A 23,162-nucleotide genomic window follows, 5' to 3' on the forward strand; every position below is an offset into this window, starting at 1 on the left:
CTGTTAATTCTCATAATAATCATCAACTATACGACATACGACCCTAATACGCAATGCTCCAATTTCCTAGTGTTTTGATTACGCATAAAAATACAATCTCACTGTAGCTTCCACTCAGTTCGGACCAAGTACCAAAATCAAAAAATATTTAAAATAATATTACTTTTTTATATTCAAGTCTGCTCGGCCAACCGCAGAGCGTAAAGTTTGGTTTTTGCGGCCGCGTGATACGTACCATTTTGCCTTGGTGCGGCGGACGTGACAAAAAAGAAGACAGTCGTTGTGAATAATTTGAACCAAGTGTATAAAACGGCGTCACGGATCTGACACGGCGCAGTGGCTAGCGCGTTCCCGCCAATACTGTCCAGCCGGTGTGGACACTCTAAAAATTTTCTATAAAAGAAAAAAATGAGTGCCCTACTCTTAATCGCCGTCGCTATTCTCATTTTATACAAAGTTTATTCCCGTAGAACGATAAGTATTAAACGGGAGAACAAATATGGGGAGGCAAAGGAGGTGGTTTTGAGCGAAGCACCGGGACCGGTAGCTCTCCCGGTCGTGGGTAGTTTACATCTATTGGGGAAACACGAATCTCCTTTCCAAGCGTTTACGGAGCTAGCCAAAGAATATGGGGACATCTTTAGTATACAATTGGGCGGGTCCAAGTGTGTAGTAGTCAATAACTTGGAGCTGATCAGAGAAGTCCTCAACCAGAATGGGAAGTTCTTCGGAGGACGGCCCGACTTCGAACGGTTCCATCGGCTGTTTGCTGGCGATAGGAATAACTGTAAGTAGTTTTTTGACTGTCGTATTTTTATGTACCTAAACTTATTGTAGCGCAAGAGATCTGGCAAAATACTCAATAATATAAACTTATAGTTTTAAAGGAAAAATATCAGAACTTAAAAGAATTAAGCTTTTTTGCGTAAATAAGTTTACATTACAAATGCTAAGAAACCGGCGCAGTCTGTGCCCTATGCTTTCGTAGAAGCCTCTAGATTTTAAACTAAAATTAAATTTAGATATTTTATATTTGTATATGTATATATTCTACTTTATTACCTTTCAAAACATTGAAAAAGTGCTTACATGACGGAATAATTACGATTTACGGTGGATTAAGTAAGATAAAAATACAAAACACAAACATACATGGTAAAATTCTAGTAAGTTTTCACTCCAAGAAAAAAATAATTTAATAGGAAAAAAATGGTCTCCTACCTAAACTTATCTTTAGTCACAAAAAAGATAATGAATTAAATTTAATCTAAATATTATGAAATCAATCAAAGTCATTTTGGCAATATTTTCCATACGGAAATATTGCCAAAATAATCTTTGTAATCCTTGATTGCACAATTTAAATCGTAAATATGAATATAGAAAAAAAGTATCTTGATAGTACTATTAAAATTTTTTTTGACCGAATTTCATCTTGTTTTTAAAAGATTATCAAGATTGTGAAAATAGCTAATGTTCACAATTTATGCTAGGGTTGAGTACCTGATGGGAGGAAAATGTATAAATATATTTACATCACACATTTTTTTTTAGATTTCGCCTTAAAAGTAATTTTAGTAAAAATTTATCCTACTTACTCGTGACGTGCACCTATCACATTTTTCACTTTTAACTTCTTTTAACGAACTTTAATTCTCAGCCCGCGGGGTGGCACTGATCATAAACTAAATTAAACCTTTGCCGGTGCGTACGCGTACGTATGCGTTAAGCCAGCAAGGCTGTACGGTGGCCCGGCTATGTCTGCCATCTTTTTGCATTGCCTAGGGACGTGTACAGTTCGCGTGAAAAAACTTTAAGCTGCTTAAACACTAAGTGCTACCCTGACGCTGACGCTACTGCAGCACTTTCAAAAAGTTTACATACTTCAAAATGTACGCTGATACATTTTCGAGTTAATGTCACTGCAATTAAGCATTATTTTCATTTTGCCTGCTACAACACAAACAACCAAGAAAATATATGTTTTAGTAGAAAAGTAAATATTGTATTATATGTATATGTCGCAGTAAGATAGATAAAGCCGTTATATAGTTATAACCCTAGGAATATAATTATACGTCGTAACATAGTTAAACGAAAGCGATTAATTGCTATCTTACTAGGAATATAACTATAATACTAAACTAGTTTAGTCATATAGTTATATGACTGGATTCAGTTTAGTGAAATAATTGTAGGCAGGAGTGCAGCGGTGCGGCGGAGGTATAGTTATAACCCTAGGGATATAAGGGAGCGATTCAGAACCATCTTACTAGGAATATAATTATAATACGGTATTTAAAATTGCAAACGGGACTTAATCGCGTATTACTATGTATTAAGTCCCGTTTGCAATTTTAAATATGTGTAAAAATCGTGAAAGTTTAAATCAGTGTTTTATAATACGTATAGCGGGCCGATTTGGAATAACAACACCGTCACTGACGTTAGAACAAAGTTTATTTTGTATCGAACATAGTACACAAGGTTTGGTTACTAAACAAACGAATCCAAGCTATATTAGTTAAAACGTAACAGTTAGGGCATGCTCCCGGTATTTCCCGGTTCTTGATTTCCCGGGAAATCCCGGTAATTTAATCGCGGTAAGCAAATTTAAACCCAACATTCAAAATGACAAGGTTGTAATTAGGTACGAGTTCAATTTGTTATGACTTATGATAAACATTAAGATTAAACTGACAAACAACGTCAAACTCGTAACGGAAAAAGTATCGTCCAAGTAACCAGCCAGTATTAATACCCCTAAATACTGAAAAAGGTAAGCAACCTCTAGCAATGCGATACACACGTCGCATTACGAATACAATAGAATGGGCACGTAAAAAATAACTAATAATACAAATTAAACAAAAAATATTACCCCCATCAAGATATAGCTCAATCGATTCTACTCTCGATTCTGAACAAACTGATTTCAGGTTTTTAGTGTTAAGTGAAACACGGTGTATAACTATATTACTTAACTAGAGACGTATTATAATTATATCCCTAGACTAAGTTTAATCCAGTGATATACTTATATAACTAAACTAGTAACGTATTATAATTATATTCCTAGTAAGATGGTAAGGAATCGCTTTCGTTTAGCTATGTTACGGCATATAATTATACCCCTAGGGTTATAACTATACCTCCGCCGCACCGCCGCACTCCTGCCTACAATCATTCCACTAAACTGGATCCAGTCATATAACTATATGACTAAACTAGTTTAGTATTATAGTTATATTCCTAGTAAGATAGCAATTAATCGCTTTCGTTTAACTATGTTACGACGTATAATTATATTCCTAGGGTTATAACTATATAACGGCTTTATCTATCTTACTGCGACATATACTTAACACAGCAAAAGGGAGTGTACAATTTTCTAATGGGGTGGCAACGCACATGTGACACTCTTTGAGTTGCAGGCGTCCATAGGTTATGGCGACCGCTTTCCATCAGGCCGACCGTATTCTTGTTTGCCACCGACGTAGTATAAAAAAGTATGTGGTAGATACTCGTTTTTCAAAAGAGCATTTAGTAAAAAAAAGTAGGAACAGAACAATTTTTACCGACATTTTCAATTTTTCAAAAAAAAATTTTTAACGAATGTTGTATGTTGTTGAAACATATATTTCAATGACTAGTTCTGCTAAATTAACGCACATAACGCAAGCATGGCTGTAATATAATATATATATTTGTTTGGCACATATTTTAACATGCGTGCAGTATATTGTGCTCATATATATGTATTATAATTTTTTTTTTTGATGTGACGTAATCTGTCGCTCGATATATAAGTCATGCTCTCAGTGATCATCACAAACGGCAAAGAGGGTGAAACGCTGGAGTGGGTTTAGTGGGTGGGATAAGTTTCCCCCCTCTCGCTCGGGGAGGGAAAATAAACGGCGAGTACCACACATCGTGCGTAACTGCATTCCAGTGCAAAACTAAAAAAAAAAACAAAAAAATGTCGCTGAATATAGAAAAAAATTTTTTTTCCCCTCACTAGCTCGGAAACACGTGTTTTGTCCTTTAATACCAGCAGGTAAAAACGCATTTTATCCACTAGTGGGTAAAGTAATTTGACCTTGAATAAAGTAAAATTAACTGTTTTAAAATTGATAAAAGTAGGCGAATCTAGTAATAAAGAAGATTTACCACCTGTGGAACTACTGGAAGCAGTGATAAACGCATTTTTGAGTAAGTAGTAGTTTCCTCGCTACAGTGAGGGGAAAAATTTTGTGTTACACTCGGGTGCAAATGTATTTTATTTCTCGTGTGTTAAAAAAAAACTATTCTAAAAGATTCTATTCTCGAACTATTCTTCAACTATACAATCCTTTCACTTGCTCGTTTTTCAATTCCATACTTTGCGTTAAAATACAACTTTGCCCCCTTGTATAACAAATAACTATTACTTCTCAATTAGATAAAATTTGTTTGCGTAAAAAAGTGACAAACACCCGCATAAAAAGACACTTCAATTTGAATCGAGCTAACGACGGCGACGGCAATGTTCCCCATTTAGGCAATATTTCCAAGCGACCATAATATAAAATTCCCCATTTACGCAATATTACCAAACGACCATATAAAATTACACGCGAAATATGACTACCGCATGACCTATAACAAGGGACGAGTCCCACTGACCTCCATAAAAATTAATCGTTTGATACTAGAGACGTAGTGCGTGCCTGCAGTATAGTATGGTGGTACAATAATAAGTCCAAAGTTCGATGATGAACGTGCATTATTCGCAATTCACCCTGGTGGTAAACACTAGGCGTTTTTAAGACGAAAGTAATGATGAAATCAAAACATTCAAGTTTCATTCCTATTTTAAACTATTTAAAATACATAATTATATTTTCTATTCTAGAGTATTAATACCTAAATATTAATTAATAATGATGTACGTATTGAATACTCTTAAGTATTATTTAAAAAAACATTTTTAATACTTTTAATTTTTAAATAATCTTAATATATAGGGAAATATTGCCAATATTATTCTTTTTTTACCAAAAAACTTGGACTATTTTTTTATTTATTAAACTTTCGCTCGCGTATAGCTTATAACTTAGCCATATTTTGTAACTTTAAGCTTCAAAGTTAGAACAGTGATGTAATGAAATCTAAAATAATCCCTAGAACCGCTTTAATAAGGTCCAAAATAAATTAACAGACCAACCAACTGGGTCATCTCTGTTGCCATTCATTACTCACCAATTATGAACTTTAAATTCAAAGTAACAAGGCCTAGCATCAATCAATATAAAATAGAATTATGTGAACTTAATTTCGTGGCGTCATTTAAACTTGACACTAAGTTTCTGAATTGATACCACAGATGGCGCCACCTGATATTGACAACCTGACGCCAGCGCCAGCGCAGTTGCGTTAGCGCGTTTTGACATTATCCGATCCGATATCGAATGTTGGACCGATATCTCATATATTTTGCCTTTGAATTCCTTTCTACATCCGATATTGGATCGGATAATGTGAACATGCACTTAGGTTCATTTAGAAATAATTTAGTCAATTTTAATTTATTCTGAACTTCCTCTATTCTTATCATCTGATAACATCAAAAGGGTGCATCACACACACTTGTATTTTTGCTTTAAATACCTGTTTTTTACGAGGGTAATGAAAAAATAACTTAGAACCTTAAAAAATACTTGTATACATAATATTTTGGTATTTAATTGACGACCGGTCTGGCTCAGTCGGTAGTGACCCTGCCTGCTATAAGCCGCGGTCCTGGGTTCGAATCCCGGTAAGGGCATTTATTTGTGTGATGAACACAGATATTTGTTCCTGAGTTATGGATGTTTTCTGTGTATATAAGTATGTATTTATCTATTTAAGTATGTATATCGTCGCTTAGCACCCATAGTACAAGCTATGCTTAGTTTGGGGCTAAGTTGATCCGTGTAAGGTGTCCCCAATATTTATTTATTTATTTATTTAATTACTAGTAACCTAGTAAGTATTTATGAATCATAAATGCTTAATAAATTGATGGATTTAATTTAGTTTGAGGTTATAATTAGTCATGAAATAAAACTATGGAAACAGATTAAATCGCGTATAATTAATTTAAAATTCATTATTCATTATACGCGATTTAATCCGTTTCCATAGTTTTATTTCATGAGTAACTATCGCGGTAACCGAAGACAATGTTATAATTACCTACTGTTACGTATTTTTCACGTCATAGTGTTTTTTTTTATTGTTTTCGGGGCAGCAACAGTATTAATTAAACCTTCATGCCTTGAAACCCGCGAATCGCTCAAGATTCCACTTCTCGTCTACTCGCTACGCTCGCGGTTCAATATTGGAATCTCTCGCTTGCTCGGGTATCAATATCGGCACGTGCGGTGACACCACAACTTTCCCCCCTTGTAAAAGAAATAACTATTAATGGTGTTCCCACACTGGGCTTTTATACATGTTATACACCCTGCTTTCATTGGATTCCGTTAACTTTAAGGGAAGGTTCTTTCGTTAACTTTAAGGAGAGGTTCTTTAGATCTAATACAATTAATTTCTCTAAGAAACTAGCGTCTTAACTCTTACGGTTATCGAGTTATTAAAAAAACAAAGAGAATTACTGAACACGTGTGTGACAGCCTTTACCAATTTCTAATGTTATTTGTTTCGACATGTGCCGTCAATTACTTGACACTACCTTGAATGTTATTCTTAAGGGTCCTCACACAAATAAATTAATTTATTATGTATGAAAATGATGAAAAAATTTTTTTTGCGAATTTAACTAAAAGTGATATGGTGGTTCCTGATAATGAACCTAGCTACGTGTAGAATTTAACGGAAAACAAAAAAACACGGTGTATAAACACGGTGTAACAGGAAAAGCGCGCCATCGCACTGTCTTTGTCATACCATATACCTATACAATTACCATTACTACCATTACCATTACTATATACCATTTTTATTTTTACAAGCTTCAACTTGCCATGTTAGGCCGGCAACAGACAGTCTTTAAAAATCATAATCTTAAAAGAAAATTGTATGCAAACTGACAATTCATAATCTTAGAAAAGATTTGTATGCAAACTGACACTGACAGATCTGTCAGTGTCTGTGTCTGTGACTTTGACAACTAATCCCAAGATTTGACGTAAGCACTAGTTTTACGAAAGCGACTGCCATCTGACCTTCCAACCCGAAGGGTAACTAGGCCGTATTGGAATTAGTCTGGTTTCCTCACGATGTTTTCCTTCACCGAAAAGCGACTGGCAAATATAAAATGCCATTTCGCACATAAATCGCACATAAAGCGACCTAAAGTAACTACCCCATTTCATAAGGTTTTTTTTTTTTAAATAAATATGTCTAACTTACCGGTTTACTGAGTCTAAATATATATTTATGTTTGGTTCTTTAATTCGTTAAAAAATAATAGTTATAAAAAATAGGATAAAGACAAATCTCAATTTTAGATACTTAATAATAAAATTATTTATTAGTTAAATAATATCCTTAATTTTAAAGTCACTAGTTAAATAGTTACTTACTATTATAAAAAAGCGAAACCAGTAGTATAACATATGTTATCCGTAAGTAATTATTTTTATAAATTTGCCTATTATAATAATTTATCGGAATTGCTGCGTTAGCAATCAAGCCTATATCAAATTCAAGTAAACAAGTAATTATGACGGTTTCTAAACAAGTAAGGTTTCATTTAACACACACGCATTTATTCCCATGGCATATTTACCTATTACCTAAGGTACAGAGGTCGCGATAAAAGCGACTGTGTTACCAATAATAGATTATGGCATAGTTCAACTCTACCCTAGGGTGAGTAAATCTAGATTGACTGAATTAGAGAGACAATATCGCATGGCATTGAAAACAGCTGCTAATTTTCCGCGTAATACTAGTTCAGAAGTAATTTGGGAGATGCTTGATGAAGACCCGTGGTACATACGTGCTAGAGACCTACACGAAGACATGCTCCGTAAGTTAAAAGATCAACAGATTCCGGGTCTAACGGAACCCGGTGATAAATATGATAAGCCGAACCACCATAATCCTATGTTGCCTGGTCTACGTACTGGTGAAATTGATTATGTGTGTAAACAAGAAAGAGGAAAACCACTTTCCAAGCGAATGGCTCCACCTCGTATCCCTGTTATTTAAATAAATACATAGCTTTAGCGTGAGCCAGTTCATACCTGAACTGAGCCCCATTTACTTTACATTAGATCTTTTCGACACCTAAGACATATATGTAAAATAATTAATGCCTGTGCTTGGTAGGCCATAATTCTGTAACATAAATTATACAAAATAAAGTTTTATTCTATTCTATTCTATTCTATTCAAACCCCGGCTCGTACCAATGAGTTTCTGGAACTTATGTGCGAAATGTCATTTCGTCACTACTTTAAAAAAAACTTGTATCTTCGTCTGTCAATGAAAAGAAAATTTTAGTAAGTATGTATGGAATGCATATAGACTTACTGCGTTTTAACTTTGAGGAGCAGCGTGAGATACGAGATTTTTTCAAAGTAGTGACGATTTGATAATTGCCAGTCGCTTTTCGGTAAAGGAATTATCTTGAGGAAACCGGACTAATTCCAATAAGGCCTAGTTACCCTTCGGGTTGGAAGGTCAGGTTGCAGTTGCTTTCGTAAAACTAGTGCCTACGCCAAATCCTGGGATTAGTTGTGAAAGCGGACCCCGGGCTCCCATGAGCCGTGGCAAATGCTGGGATAACGCAAGGAGGATGGTGATGTAATAGTATAAAAAAAAACACATAATTTCTACAAAGGCGAACTTATCCCATTAAAGGTTTTCTTAAAGGAAATTATTTATTAAAGGAAACCGGGAAGTGGGTCAAATTTAGCTTTTACGTTTTGACCCAAACTAACATACTAAGGCCGGCAACAGACAGTCTTAAAAATTCATAATCTTAAAAGAAAATTGTATGCAAACTGACAATTCATAATCTTAGAAAAGATTTGTATGCAAACTGACACTGACAGATCTGCCACATTTTGCCAGAGGTTAAAAACTCGAACATGCAGCCAGACTATACTTTTATTTATCTTATAAATTCAGTTATACAAAATTAAAGCAAATATTGGTTACTATTACTAGGGTTTGCCCGCGGCTTCGCTCGCGTTAGAAAGAGACAAAAAGTAGCCTATGTCACTCTCCATCCCTTCAACTATCTTCACTTAAAAAAATATGTCAATTCGTTGCTCCGTTTTGCCGTGAAAGACGTACAAACAAATAGACACACACTTTCCCATTTATAATATTAGTATTGATTATTAGTAACTAGAGTTTTGAATGATTCACGGTTATTTTCATTAGACTTATATTGACCGGGATATAGACCGTGATTACCTTTTTGATTTTTGTCGAGTTCCCGATATTTCGACGCAGTCGCAACTGCGTCGAAATATCGGGAGCTCGACAAAAATCAAAAAGGTAATCACGGTCTATATCCCGGTCAATATAAGTCTATTAGTAACTAGTATTTTCTGCTTATACAATATAGCACCTATGTGACATAGGAGCCGCTGACGCCAGGTTTTATATAGGAAATAGGCTTAAATTACACTTTTAAATATTTGGAAAACACGATACTTAAGGTCATTCAATAATTACTTTTATTAGGTCACGGTTACATAAATAACATGCTTATTGTACCTTAAGTTGCAGTTTTTAAATTTTATTTTAAATTATTGAGATTTGCAAAAACTTTTGAACAACGAACTTAGATTTGAAGCCTCTGTAGAACTATGTCATAGTGACGGTATAAATCATATTGTAAGAAATCTCTTACTGCTTGTCATTTTGACATGGTTGTAGAGTGGCCTAGGGTTCCAATTGGTTGACTGTACGGTGATATCAAACTAAATCAAATCCATGAATTTATTAATGATTATTTATACGTGAATTTCAACGGTCAGCTTCAAGCTCGGCATTAAGTTAAAATTTGTATGAAATTACTTTGCACTCTTGTGGATAAAATTTTGCTGTCCGTTTTTGAAGTAGCAAGAGAGCCTTATACCAGTTGGAGCGGTGAAAGTAACTATTTCACTGTTCAAGAAAAACTTAGTGCCCGGAGCAACCCTATCTTGGTCAAATTTAACTAAGCACTTTTTAGAGTTCCGTAGTCAACTCATAGATTTAGAATTATTAAACTAGATTGTTTAGTTAGGTCAAAAAGTGTGTCCACATGAGAGGTAATTGTTTGGGCTGGTGTCCCTCTCGCACTTGCTGACAATGTCAACATTATTCAGTGACGTCATCACTGTCATAAATTGGGGATACCAGTCAATTTTCAAAGTTACTACCAAATCTACTAACACCCAATTGAAAGTATTTTTTAATTATACAAATCTTTGATTTACTGGCATCAAAATAATTACATTATAATTATTTTCAAATTTTTTGAAATATATCAAAACCCTAGTTTGAATATAACATTAAAATAAAATAAGAAGTTATAAAGTCAGGTAATATACAGATAAAAATACTACTAATATGGGAACCTCATTAACACTGGCAACACGTGCGAGAGGGACACCAGCCCAAACAATGCCCTCTCATGTGGACCGTTTTCGCTAGTCTGATACGATCGACTTTCTGTTTCAGTAATAAGGTTTAATTTCGTATGGCAAAAAATGTGATTGAGCTGTCCCCTGTAAAGGTCTTTGAGTCAACTAGGAACCCTTATAGTTTCTCCATGTCTGTCCGTCCGTCCGTCCGCGGATAATCTCAGTGACTGTAATCACTAGAAAACTGAAATTTGGTACCAATATGTATATTAATCACGCCCACAAAACAAAGTGGCAAAGTAGAAAGTGAAAAAAAAAACCTTTTTTGATAATGTTAATATTTTCGGAAATAATCGCTCCAAAAGTAAAAAAATGTGCCCCTCCCTTCTAACTTTTGAACCATAAATTAAACAAATGTGAAAAAAAATCACAAAAGTGGAACTTTATACCTAACGACTTCCTAGGAAAATTATTTTGAACTTGATAGGTTGAACATTTTTGAAAAAAAATACGGGAAACTACGAAACCCTACACTGAGCGATCCCGACACGCTCTTCACCGGTTTTTTTTTGTTGTTTTGTTTGAAACGCTCCAGTTAAGATTCTTTTTCACAATAAATCAGAAACTCATTGAAATGAATGCACATTTACTTGCAAGTTCTTTTTGCATCCCAAAGAAAGTGACAGCGAGTGTTATATAGGCTAGTTAATATTGAAGCTTTTCTAAGAAAAAAGGTTATTTTTCTAGGTCATTAAAATCATCGGACCATGGATAGATTTATAGGACAGAAGAATATTAGATGCGCATAATCAACATGAAGATGTGTGTAAAGTTACTACACTATTAGGGTACTGTATTTGGAATATAGGATACTAACATAAAATCTCTTTCAGCAGGGTTAGCACATGATTGCCGCGAGAGTATGTCGCCGCGAGATAGGCTACCCGTCCTTATGTCATTCATACAGTTAGAAGAAGACGTGTCATCTATCTCGCGGCGACATACTCTCGCGGCAATCATGTGCTAGGCCTACAGGTGTAGGTAGTTTAAAGATATTATGTTTTATCAAAGACATATGTAACTCCGTATAGACAGCTACAGTCTAAGAAATAAACGTACCTCAGAACCATATAAAAATAGGTACGGTGACCTAGATGGCGTTACACCTTTGGGGGACGCTCGGCTAGATGGCGCTAATATTATAATCTTATACTTTTAAACGAGCAATTCTTGTATATTTATTTATTTATTTATATATATATTTATTTACACTGACGATCTCGGAAACCGCTCTAACGATTTCGCAGAAATTTGTTATGTGGGGGTTTTTGGGGGTGAAAAATCGGTCTAACTTATCCTTAGGTCCCGGAAAACGCGAATTTTCGAGTTTTCATGCGTTTTTCTTCGCGCGCCATCTCGTGTGCAGTAGTTGTACTGTTAAGACAGAATTCTTTCGGTCGATGTAAGTACTATTTATTGCAAACACTAGATGGCGACACAGGTCAAGGCTAAAACGAATAGAAAATACACTATTTGAGTTTTTGTGGCAAAATGCGCGCCATCTCGTGTGGAGTAGTTGTGTTGTTAAGGCTGAGAATTCTTTCGCTCGATGTAGGTACTATTCATTTTTGAACTAGATGGCGACACATGTCAAGGATACGAAACAGAACCGAGCGAAGCTCGGTTGCCCAGATATTTATATTTAACCCCCGTCCCCGACGCAAAAACGACGGGGTGTTTTAAGTTTGATATTGTCTGTCTGTATGTCTGTGTGTCTATATGTAGCATCGTTGCTCTCAAACGGATGGACCGATTTAGTTTTTTTTTAAGCTGAATTAGTCGGGTGTTTTAGCCACGTCTGATGAAAACCAGTCCACTATTTCAGGGACATTTCAAAATTTAAATTTTGTGGTTATGTTCTACTGAAATTATGCTCTTTATGATTAGAATTACATTCCTCTTCAAACCTAATAGAAAACAAAAGTGTTCTAGGAACCGCCAATCATTTTTTTTTACTTATACATACCCAAAAAAATATACAAAGTCATAAAAAATTTAATCGTTGTAAATGTTTTTACTTTCTTGAATAAAATAGCCCATTATGATTATTCATTCGATCCGTGTTTTATTTTTAACGAATTTATTACATACAAACTGTATTTCATTTATAAATTTAAATTGTACGGAACCTCTACTCTATCTCTTAAAGTAACTTAACCTATTTCAGTGCGCTTGCGCATCATAATGCGCATGACATTATGTGCACCTTTATAGGTTACAAACCGTGTCATGCCTGACGCACAGATATGAAAATGTTACCTTTAAGACGTTACAGGAGCGAAAACGCTAAAATGGAAAGGAGCCCTCCTTTCTATTTGGGAATTTTAGTTAAATATACTAGTGTTATTAACTAGATTTATCGAAAAAAAATTGTCCATTCAGGACAACTCAGTTAAAAGATATTGCGAAAAAATCTTTTTCTACTCCCGAACTGTTATTCGTCATTTACAGGGTCGAGCATAGATCGTTAAAACCCTGCATAAAAGATGCCCGCCCCCGGCCGGCGTCCCGCGCACCCACGCATACGATATAGCTCTTAAAGTATTGTTAGGTAGCCTTTAAGGGATATAGCGTGGGTGCGCGGGGCGCCGGGGGTTGCAGCGGCGCGGGGGAGTGCGAGCGACAGGGTGAGTGCAGGATCATTACAGACGACAAGTCAAAATACACGGAACAGTGCGAATTTCACGAAAGTTATTCTAGAAAACTATTAAAAAGTAAGTGCATGGTCGTAGAAAAAGTATTGTATGCAACGGTGTTTAACTGAGTCAAAAAATACTCGTGGCGTCTTAATAACAATTTTCGGCTTTGCCTCAAATTGTTACCCACGCCACTCGTCTTTTTTGACCTCCTGTTGCATAAAATACTATTAAAATCGAGGTTCCGCTCTCGACTGTTTCCTCCTTTAAAACTTAATCAATCGTAACGAAATTTGAGAATCTGAATAACAATGAAATAATCTGTGTCGGACCGTTTAGTTTTTTTGGCTAATTGTTGCCAATTTTGAATACTACACCTTTTTTTGCGCCATAATCAATAAGGCCGTTTTTGGACATTTTTGATGGGCTCTAGCGTCTTTAAAAATAAGAATATCAAAAAAATCAAAACGGTCCCACACAGATAAATAGTTATTTGTTATACAAGGGGGCAAAGTTGTATTTTAACGCCGAGTGTGGAATTGAAAATCGAGCAAGTGAAAGGATTCTATAGTTGAACCACGAGCGAAGCGAGTGGTTCGAGAATAGAATCCTGAACTTGCTCGTTTTTTAACAAACGAGAAGTAAAATACATTTGCACCCGAGTGTAACACAATACTTTTCCCCTCACTATAGCGAGGAAACTACAATGCAAAAAATGCGTTTATCACTGCTTCCAGTAGTTCTACAGGTAGTAAATCATCTTTATTACTAGATGCACCTACTTTAAAGCAGTTAATTTGACTTTATTCAAGGTCAAATTACTTTACCCACTAGTGGATAAAATGCGTTTTTACCCGCTGGTATTAAAGGATAAAACACGTGTTTCCAAGCTAGTGAGGGGAAAAAAATATAACCAAATACCAGACCCTATTACATGACTTTTGTCATATCCATGAGAAAGCGCCGATTTTTTTATTATTTATTTATTGTTTAAACTTTATTGCACGGTAAAAAATGTACAAAGGCGAACTCAATGCCATAAGGCATTCTCTACCATCTAAACTTTGGGCCAAACAGAGATCAATAAGAGCTACTTAATAGGTGCAAGAAATATAACAAGACTAGTAATTGAATACCTACTTAAAAATAAGTTAAAAATATTCCTAATTAATAAATGTTACTACAATATTAAAGATTACTTTAACGAGAACATATGATTAAGTAATGTATCAGTTCCTACTATTGTTAACATACATACATACAATCACGCCTGTATCCCATAAAGGGATAGGCAGAACACATGAAACTACTAAAGCTTCAGTGCCTTTAAGTGCCATTGATCCTATTGTTAAGATATAAATATATTGTTAAACATTATATTTAAGTTAGATGTAAGTATTAGATTTGCTGTGTCCTTACAGGACGTCACACAAAACTAACCACACATTATATGTAACACCTTTATATCTGGTTTGTGACATGCAATAAACGATTCTATTCTATTCTATACTTAGTAAACCTAAATGGTTATGCATATATCCGAAATGATTCAACACACACAACAAAAGGCCACTTCCGCCTGTTAACCCGAGGTTTAACCCACCATTTTGTTTGGAATTTGACAGTTGACAGCCCACTAACATTTAGTTAAGCGGGTGATGAAATTTTCTAAGGTTCACTCTATCAGTCCGATTCGGACAATGTTTATAAGATATAAACAGATTAGAATTAGTATCATATCACGATCTTATAAGGGATTTTTGAATCGAGTTGTGTATCCATTTTCCATACTATTAAACTATATTTATTATTCATAATATAAATGGGAAAGCGTGTGTGTCTGTCCGTCTTTCACGGCAAAACGGAGCGACGAATTGTCGTGATTTTGTAAATGGAGATAGTTAAAGGGATGGAAAGTGACATAGCGTCATTACTTTGAAAAAATCTCGTATCTCACGCTGCTCGTCAAAGTTAAAACGCAGTAAGTCTATATGCATTCCATACATGCTTACTACAATTTTCTTTTCATTGACAGACGAAGATACAAGTTTTTTTTTAAAGTAGTGACGATAGGCTACTTTTGTCTCTTTCTAAACCCCCCCCCCCCCCCCCCCCTAAAATGGAGGGTTGAAGTTAAAGCTAGGAACACACTACGCGGACGTCCATATCGTGAATCGACCGCGGACGGGAATCTGGACAATGGAAATACACATAACCGTGCAAACTATCGGTCGACGGACGCGGACGTGGCCTTGAGCGCATGGACGTCCGATCGAAATCTGGCTCGCTGGATGTTTTGTTCCGTGCACACTGATAGGTCGCGGTCGCGGTCGTTTTACGACGGACGTCCGCGTAGTATGTTCCTAGCTTAATGCTACTCTTACAGGTCAAAGTCAAGTCGAACCAATATTTGGGGTTAAAGTTGCGACACGACTCACTGGCCACATGCCGTGCTACATGCACTTTTTTTATTAGGGTTCCGTAGTCAACTAGGAACCCTTATAGTTTCGCCATGTCTGTCTGTCTGTCCGTCCGTCCGTCCGTCTGCGGATAATCTCAGCGACCGTTAGCACTAGAAAGCTGAAATTTGGTATCAATTTGTATATCAATCACGCCGAAAAAGTGATAAAATAAAAAGTGGAAAAAAATGTTTTGTTAGGGTACCCCCCCCTGCATGTAAAGTGGGGGCAGATTTTTTTTTTTTCATTCCAACCTCATCGTGTGATATATTATTGGATAGGTATTTAAAAGTGAATAAGGGTTTACTAAAATAGTTTTTTGATAATATTAGTAGTTTCGGAAATAATCGCATCTAAAGAAATACTAACCATACATTTTTTTGTAGAATACTAACCATATATTTAATTATTATGTAATTGCGTACTAACAACAATGATCTCAGTTGGTCCTTGAAATAAATGAATTGAATTGAATTAAAGAAAAAAAAAAGTGTGTCCCTCTAACTTTTGAACCATATGTTTTAAAAATAAAATAAAAATCACAAAAGTAGAACTTTATAAAGACTTTCTAGGAAAATTGTTTTGAACTTGATAGGTTGAGTAGTTTTTGAGAAAAATACGGAAAACTACGGAACCCTACACTGAGCGTGGCTCGACACGCTCCTGGCCGGTTTTAGTCATGCTCTGTTACTTTAATGGTTATGTTTTTACTTTTACGGCACAATCATTGGTTTCTAGACTAACACGGTATATTTAATAATTTTCCTTATTGTTTTGTGGCTTATCCGGTTGAACTTAAAAAAAAAAATAGCATTACGTTAGTAGCGAAAATGCTAAAATGGAAAGGAGCCCCTTTTCAACTTGGGAATTTTAGTTAAATATACAAGTGTTATTAACTAGATTTATCGAAAAAAAAAATTGTCCATTAAGAACAACTCAGTCAAAAGATATTTCAAAAAAATCTTTAAAATCGAGGTTCCGCTCTCGACTCTTTCCTCCTTCAAAACTTAATCAATCGGAACGAAATTTGAGAATCTGAATAACAATTAAATAATCTATCCGTTTAACTTTTTTGGTTAATTGTTACCAATCTTGAGTATCATTTTAGAAATTTTTGATTGGCTCTTCTAATCTTTAAAAAGCAGAATATCAAAAAAATCAAAACGGTCCGACACAGATAAAAATAATAGCAATCTGTGCTGAAAAAATCATTGCTCTATCTTCAAAAACCAGGGAGGAAATAGTCGAGAGCGTTTGTATGGAGAATTGACCCCTACCGTATCGTCTTAAATTAGTTAATTCAAATCTAGGGTGAAGAGGCTTCTTCTGGATGAGCTCACTCCATCGTAGACACAGAGGAATGAGGAATGGAAGAGTTGTAACTCCATACCATCAGTAAATGCAAGTTATTGGTAGTGACATCTAGCGTCATTCACGCGTCAACTTGCGTAAATCAGTACCACTACTCGACACTATGTGTCAACAGTATCTCGTCTGCCAAAAATCTTATACTTTTAAACGAGCAATTCTTGTATATTTATTTATTTATTTATTTATTTATATTATACCGACGATCTCGGAAACCGCTCTAACGATTTCGCTGAAATTTGTTATGTGGGGGTTTTCGGGGGTAAAAAATCGATCTAGCGTGGCCTTAGATCCCGGAAAACGCAAATTTTCGAGTTTTCATTTTTTCTTTCGCGTTAGTAAACGTAAAATATGGTCGTTAATTTCGCCGCACGCGCATCGATTCCGCTTAGCTCAGTCGGTCTAAACTCTAATGTACGCAGATAGATCGTAGGTGTCAGGGTTTCGAATCCCGGCCAGAAATTAAGTTTTTGTTTTTTGTCTTTTTTTTTTGTTTATTTATAAGAGTTTTTTTATTATCTAAAGACGTGATATATTAAAATAGAACCGAGCGAAGCTCGGTCGCCCAGATATTGTAATATTAATTAAAACAGTTTAAAACTAATATTACAAGCAGAAGGAATTGAAAACAGAGTAGGTACCTGATTAATAGGGAATATAACCATGGTAGAGTAATCATGCTAGTAAATTACTTTAAAACCTTGGTACTCGTATCTACACCAAGGTTTTAAAGTAATTTCTATTTTTCTTTTCATATCTTGTAACAGTTGTAACAAATAAAAACCCCTGTTACCTAAAACGTTAACCAGCCTCACTCAAAACATTTTCTCTTGTTTCCAGCTCTCGCGCTCTGCGACTGGTCGAACCTACAGCTGCGCAGACGCAACCTCGCCCGCCGGCACTGCGGGCCCAAGCAGCACACCGACAACTTCGCCCGGATCGGCAGCGTCGCCACCTTCGAGTCCATCGAGCTCGTGCAGACCCTCAAACACGTCGCCAGGACCACCGAGTCTGCCATCAACCTCAAGCCCCTCCTCATGTCCACGGCCATGAACATGTTCAGCCATTACATGTGCAACGTCCGCTTTGATGAAGACGACGTCGAGTTCCGTAAAATCGTTGACCATTTCGATGAAATCTTCTGGGAGATCAATCAGGGATACGCTGTCGACTTCTTGCCTTGGCTCTCGCCATTTTACAAGAAGCATATGGATAAGCTCTCCAATTGGTCCAAGGAAATCCGCAGCTTTATCCTTTCCAGAATCGTTGAGCAGAGGGAAATGAACTTGGAGACAGATGGGCCTGAAAAAGATTTCCTCGATGGTCTTCTCAGGGTCTTACGTGATGATCCGACTGTTGATAGGGATACCATTATTTTCATGCTTGAAGACTTCCTTGGAGGTCATTCGTCTGTTGGAAACCTGGTTATGCTTTGCTTAGCTGCTGTGGCTCGCGATCCTGAAGTAGGAAAGAAGATTCGCTCAGAAATCGAAGGTCTAACTAAAGGGAAACGCGCTATCAGCCTCGTTGATAGAAGCAACCTACCGTACACTGAAGCGACCATCTTGGAAGTTTTGAGATACGCTTCTTCTCCAATTGTTCCTCACGTAGCTACTGAGAACGCCGAAGTAGCCGGGTTCGGAGTTGAGAAAGGAACCACGATTTTCATCAACAACTACGAGTTGAACACATCGGAGAAATACTGGAACGAGCCAGAGAAATTCGATCCCTCTCGATTCTTAGAGCGCAGTAAAGTGCGCGTCAGGAGGAACTCCCAATGTGATTCAGGCATGGAATCTGACAGCGAACGAACAAGGCCTTTAGATAAAGCGACAGAGATAGAAAAAGAAGTAGTATCAGTTAAGAAGAACATCCCCCACTTCTTGCCGTTCAGCATCGGCAAGCGGACATGCATCGGGCAGACATTAGTGACCACAATGAGTTTCGTGATGTTTGCCAACATCATGCAAGAGTTCGACATCGGAGCTGAACATTTAGAAGACTTAAGGCAGAAACCGGCGTGCGTAGCTCTTCCTAAAGACACATTTAACCTGTACGTAGTACCCAGAAAGCACTGAATAATTTATTATTGTAGATAATCAATCTCCTCAGCCAATATTAAGGTTTTTAGAAATTAGATTACAATAGCTTAGAGTAGGTCAGTACTAAACTACTTTAGTTTTGTTTAGCATCTATGACAAAATTTAGTTTAGTAGAATTTTTGACTCAATATTTTAAACGTCTGTTTTTGCAGCGCTGTTTGTATAGGTACCTATTCATTTTATTTCGTTTTTTCCTGCTTATAAATTACTAACTTCGAACACCAACAATTTGATTTCGTATAAATTTACTTATATTATCATTTAAAAAAAAAAGTAAAACAGTGTAACCTATAATAAACGTCAAATATTCACAGAATTTTAACATTTGTCATTTTAAATTGCATATTTATGGAGTTGCTTGGTTCAAATATAATTTATTTTATTTTAAAGACTAATTAATTTTAGGAAAGCGGTCAGACTAAAAATTTGTAGAACGAGTGAATGTCGCTAAAAATAGTGTAGTTTTTAAACTAATGACCAAAATATGGCTGAGGAGAAACGCTCAAAACATTATTTATTCTTGACATAATCTTTTTAGGTTACATTTGGTTTTTCTGTCAACTGTATGTACTCGTCCCAAAGTTAGAAAATGTGTAAAGTATATGAATGCGTGCGCTAGAATTTTATGTAGTTAACTTTTGCTATGGTCTAGATCTAGTAATTCTAGTAGCACTAGGTCTAAACCAGGCATGTTAGTTTTTGAAACAATTACCCGACGACTTTCTTCTGTTTTGTGGATTTGATACTGTTTGATACTTTAGAGTTTTTTTTGTAGTAGTAGCGCGGCAACATTATTTTAATTGAAATTTAGATGCATTTATATTTTAGAAGTAGTTTTTAGGTAGTTTACCTATGTCAGTCATTGAGCGTTCTGTGAATCTCTTTTGTAGTGATTTTAGAACTGTTAGCGTAGTTTAGTACACAAAAAATGGAACCTTGAGCCACTGTAGACCCACGAGTCACTGTTCAACAGTTAGAATAGATTCAAAATTTAATTTAAAATAGATTTTAGAACGTTAGATAACATAGTGCTTCAGGGTTCCAATTGGTTGATCGTATACTGGAGTATTTCACCAAAATAATGACTTTTCTTATATTGCAATTTAAGAAATTAAAGTTGTACAGTACCCAGTTTTAAAAGAAATCCCTCAAATGCCACCAGGCCGGTTTCAACATACTTAGTGACACTTTGACGCTCATTGCCTGATCAACAAGGAAATATTGATATTAAGTAACATTGTTATTTATCGACCTAGAAATAGGCACAGAATTATCAGTGTCAAGTGTCACTGTGGGGAAATAGGCCAATATATTTAGCTTCCTTGGTAGAATTTTGATACGAAATATTTAACTATACAATTTTTGTAAGGAATATGTTGGTGAGATGCTACAGTAACGTATAGGAATAGATTTTGAGCATACTGTAGTGTTTTTATACTCTTTGTTTGTAGTTTTATGTAGCACCCAAATATTTTTTTTCTTCATTTAGTTTAGTCAACTATTGTCTGTAGATGTAGTTTTTAGTCTGATGTTCTAAAAGTAGGCAAAATGATTTTTTTAGAAAAAGATTGATTAATGTAGTCCTTTTAATAGAAAAGTGGGTCAAAAATATTTTCCTTGTCTTAGTCCTGACCACTCTGTCACACGTATATTTTTTCTTAAATCTAAAAAAGTAAAAAAAAAAAACTCGATTGATAATTGCTATATTTGCAGCTATAATATGCATGTATTTCTAGCTGTGGATTATAATGCAAATAAGAATAATTAGAAATTAAATTATTACTAGTTTGGGGACAAAACAACGAAAATAAGTTTGATCTAACAAAATAGTTTGACATTATATGAGTAGATTGGTAGACACAATTTGCTATTTAATAATAAAGAATAATCATTTTTTTTAACTATAGTCTGACAAAACATTAGTATCAGTTGTTACCTACTTTTAGTCCTTCGTAGTACGGTCCAAATTCTCTTCAATATGAAAGATTATTGTATAATAGGAAATTGTGATTTTGTAGAGTATGGTAGAATTTGAAATTATAGTACTTGCAATTTATGTAAGGTGTTTTATTACTTTGTCTGTTGTCCTAAAGATCTCTTATCCAAAAAATCTCTTAACTTATGTCTATGATAATCAGGGCTCGTAATTTTCATACCGATGACATCAATTTGACGTCACGCTGCTATCTGCATATATAATGATTCAAATAATTTTATTGTAATAATTAATTAAACAATTGAATCATGTACAAATGAATTTTAAAGTAAACTATTCATACGTGGAATAACTATTACTATTACCTATAAGTACATGATACGAGAGATGAAAACGAAACGATATGTTTTGTTTTTATAATTTATTGAAATATGGTAACAAAATTTACTGTAGGTATTAATTATTTCACGTATGAATAGATAAGTTTTGAAATCATAATTAAAATGTTTCATGAATAATGATTAATTATTAAATAAAACTCTTAAATCATCGTATATGCAGCGTGACGTCAAATTTATGTCATCGGCATGAAAGTTACGGGTCCTGATGATAATAGTTGGCCGGTCCAGTGATAAGGCCGGGAGTTCAAGTCTCATCTAAGGTAGCATTTTTTACTCTTGTAAGAGACCACAACAAAGTCGGCAGAATTTCACCCTCCTTTACAACATACATACAACATACAATACATACAATCACGCCTGTATCCCAAAAGGCATTTTGACTATTTGATTTAGCATTGACAGAATAGTATAGATGGGGTTTTTCAGAATTTGGGACCCCCCCCCAATTAGCGTAAGTTGTTAAAAAGTATTAACTCACTGTCAGTTTGGTGACGATAATTAAGCATGAAATTTCTATAAAATATTGTTCTTGTGTTAATTACATAAACTACAAGCAATAATCTACATTTAGAACATGAAAACGTTGATTTTTAGACAAATTTTATTCTTAATTGTCGTCACAAAACTGACATCGAGTTAATTTTTGTAAACAACTGTCACTAATTTTGGGTCCCGATTTCTGAAAATGCCCTAATGATGCTGATGATAATGATGACAAGACTCGTTTGGTTATGGCAATTGGCTAGTTTCCTACTAGTCAAATCAGGTTTTTTTTTGAGAACTGTTAAAACGATTTGCTAATACGGATGGAATTACTATGAAATACTGAGGAGTGACTTCACGGTCAATTCATTTACTTTATATCTTTCATTTCGACTTATTAAATAGAAATTATGTTTAAACATAACTCTGTCCATATTTTTCTTCTCATTATGTGGTGCTTTATTTCGTGCACTGCATAAAATATTTTAAGTATATAAGATAAGGCGGTGGACATTGCTCAGAAAATAAATATAGGCGTTATTACTATTACCACGATACCGCAACGCGACGCGACTTCACACATGTACACCTTTTTTGACAAACTTCTATGTACCAATTCACATATAAGTTTTATAAAAGTAAAGAAATAATTCACTGAAAACATTAGCTATATGTAGGTACCGTCTACAAATATACACCACATTATACATATACACACACAGATCAAACACTGGAGATTTACCAAAAAGTAGCTACTTATTTGCACATATTATTTAAAAAAATGTGCATAATAAACCATTTGTCGCTCATTGAAATGACAGGGCATCGATTTTTGAATTTCGAACGCATGAATTCGCCGTTCGAGTTCGTTGTGGAAAACGACGTAATGCTATTTTTGAAAAAGGACGGCTAGTAATTTTAAAACTAGTGGTAATGACCACTCGTTTTCGATCCTGTTAGTAGAATTTAAATCGCTAATAGCGGAGATATTTTTGAACGAATTTCACGAAATCGAACGGCCGAGGTTCAAGAATCGGCCCGTAGAACCATAGACTTTAGCCTCTTTTCTCTGGTAGAACTGAAAAAAAATCTTTACTTTACATTTATAAGCAAAAAACCGGCCAAGAGCGTGTCGGGCCACGC

The 23,162-nt window shown here is 35.3% G+C and overlaps 1 protein-coding gene across 1 annotated transcript; it reads left to right on the forward strand.

Moving 5' to 3' along the window:
- The first annotated feature begins 317 nt into the window (after positions 1-317).
- On the forward strand, positions 318-21,249 carry LOC125239255 (cytochrome P450 307a1). Its single transcript, XM_048146788.1, has 2 exons — positions 318-787; positions 17,938-21,249. The coding sequence occupies exons 1-2, from the start codon at positions 409-411 to the stop codon at positions 19,173-19,175; spliced, it is 1,617 nt and encodes a 538-aa protein (XP_048002745.1). The 5' UTR covers positions 318-408; the 3' UTR covers positions 19,176-21,249.
- The last annotated feature ends 1,913 nt before the right edge of the window (positions 21,250-23,162 follow it).

Source organism: Leguminivora glycinivorella, chromosome 25 (assembly GCF_023078275.1).
Source record: "Leguminivora glycinivorella isolate SPB_JAAS2020 chromosome 25, LegGlyc_1.1, whole genome shotgun sequence".
NCBI classification, from domain to species: Eukaryota; Metazoa; Arthropoda; class Insecta; order Lepidoptera; family Tortricidae; genus Leguminivora; species Leguminivora glycinivorella.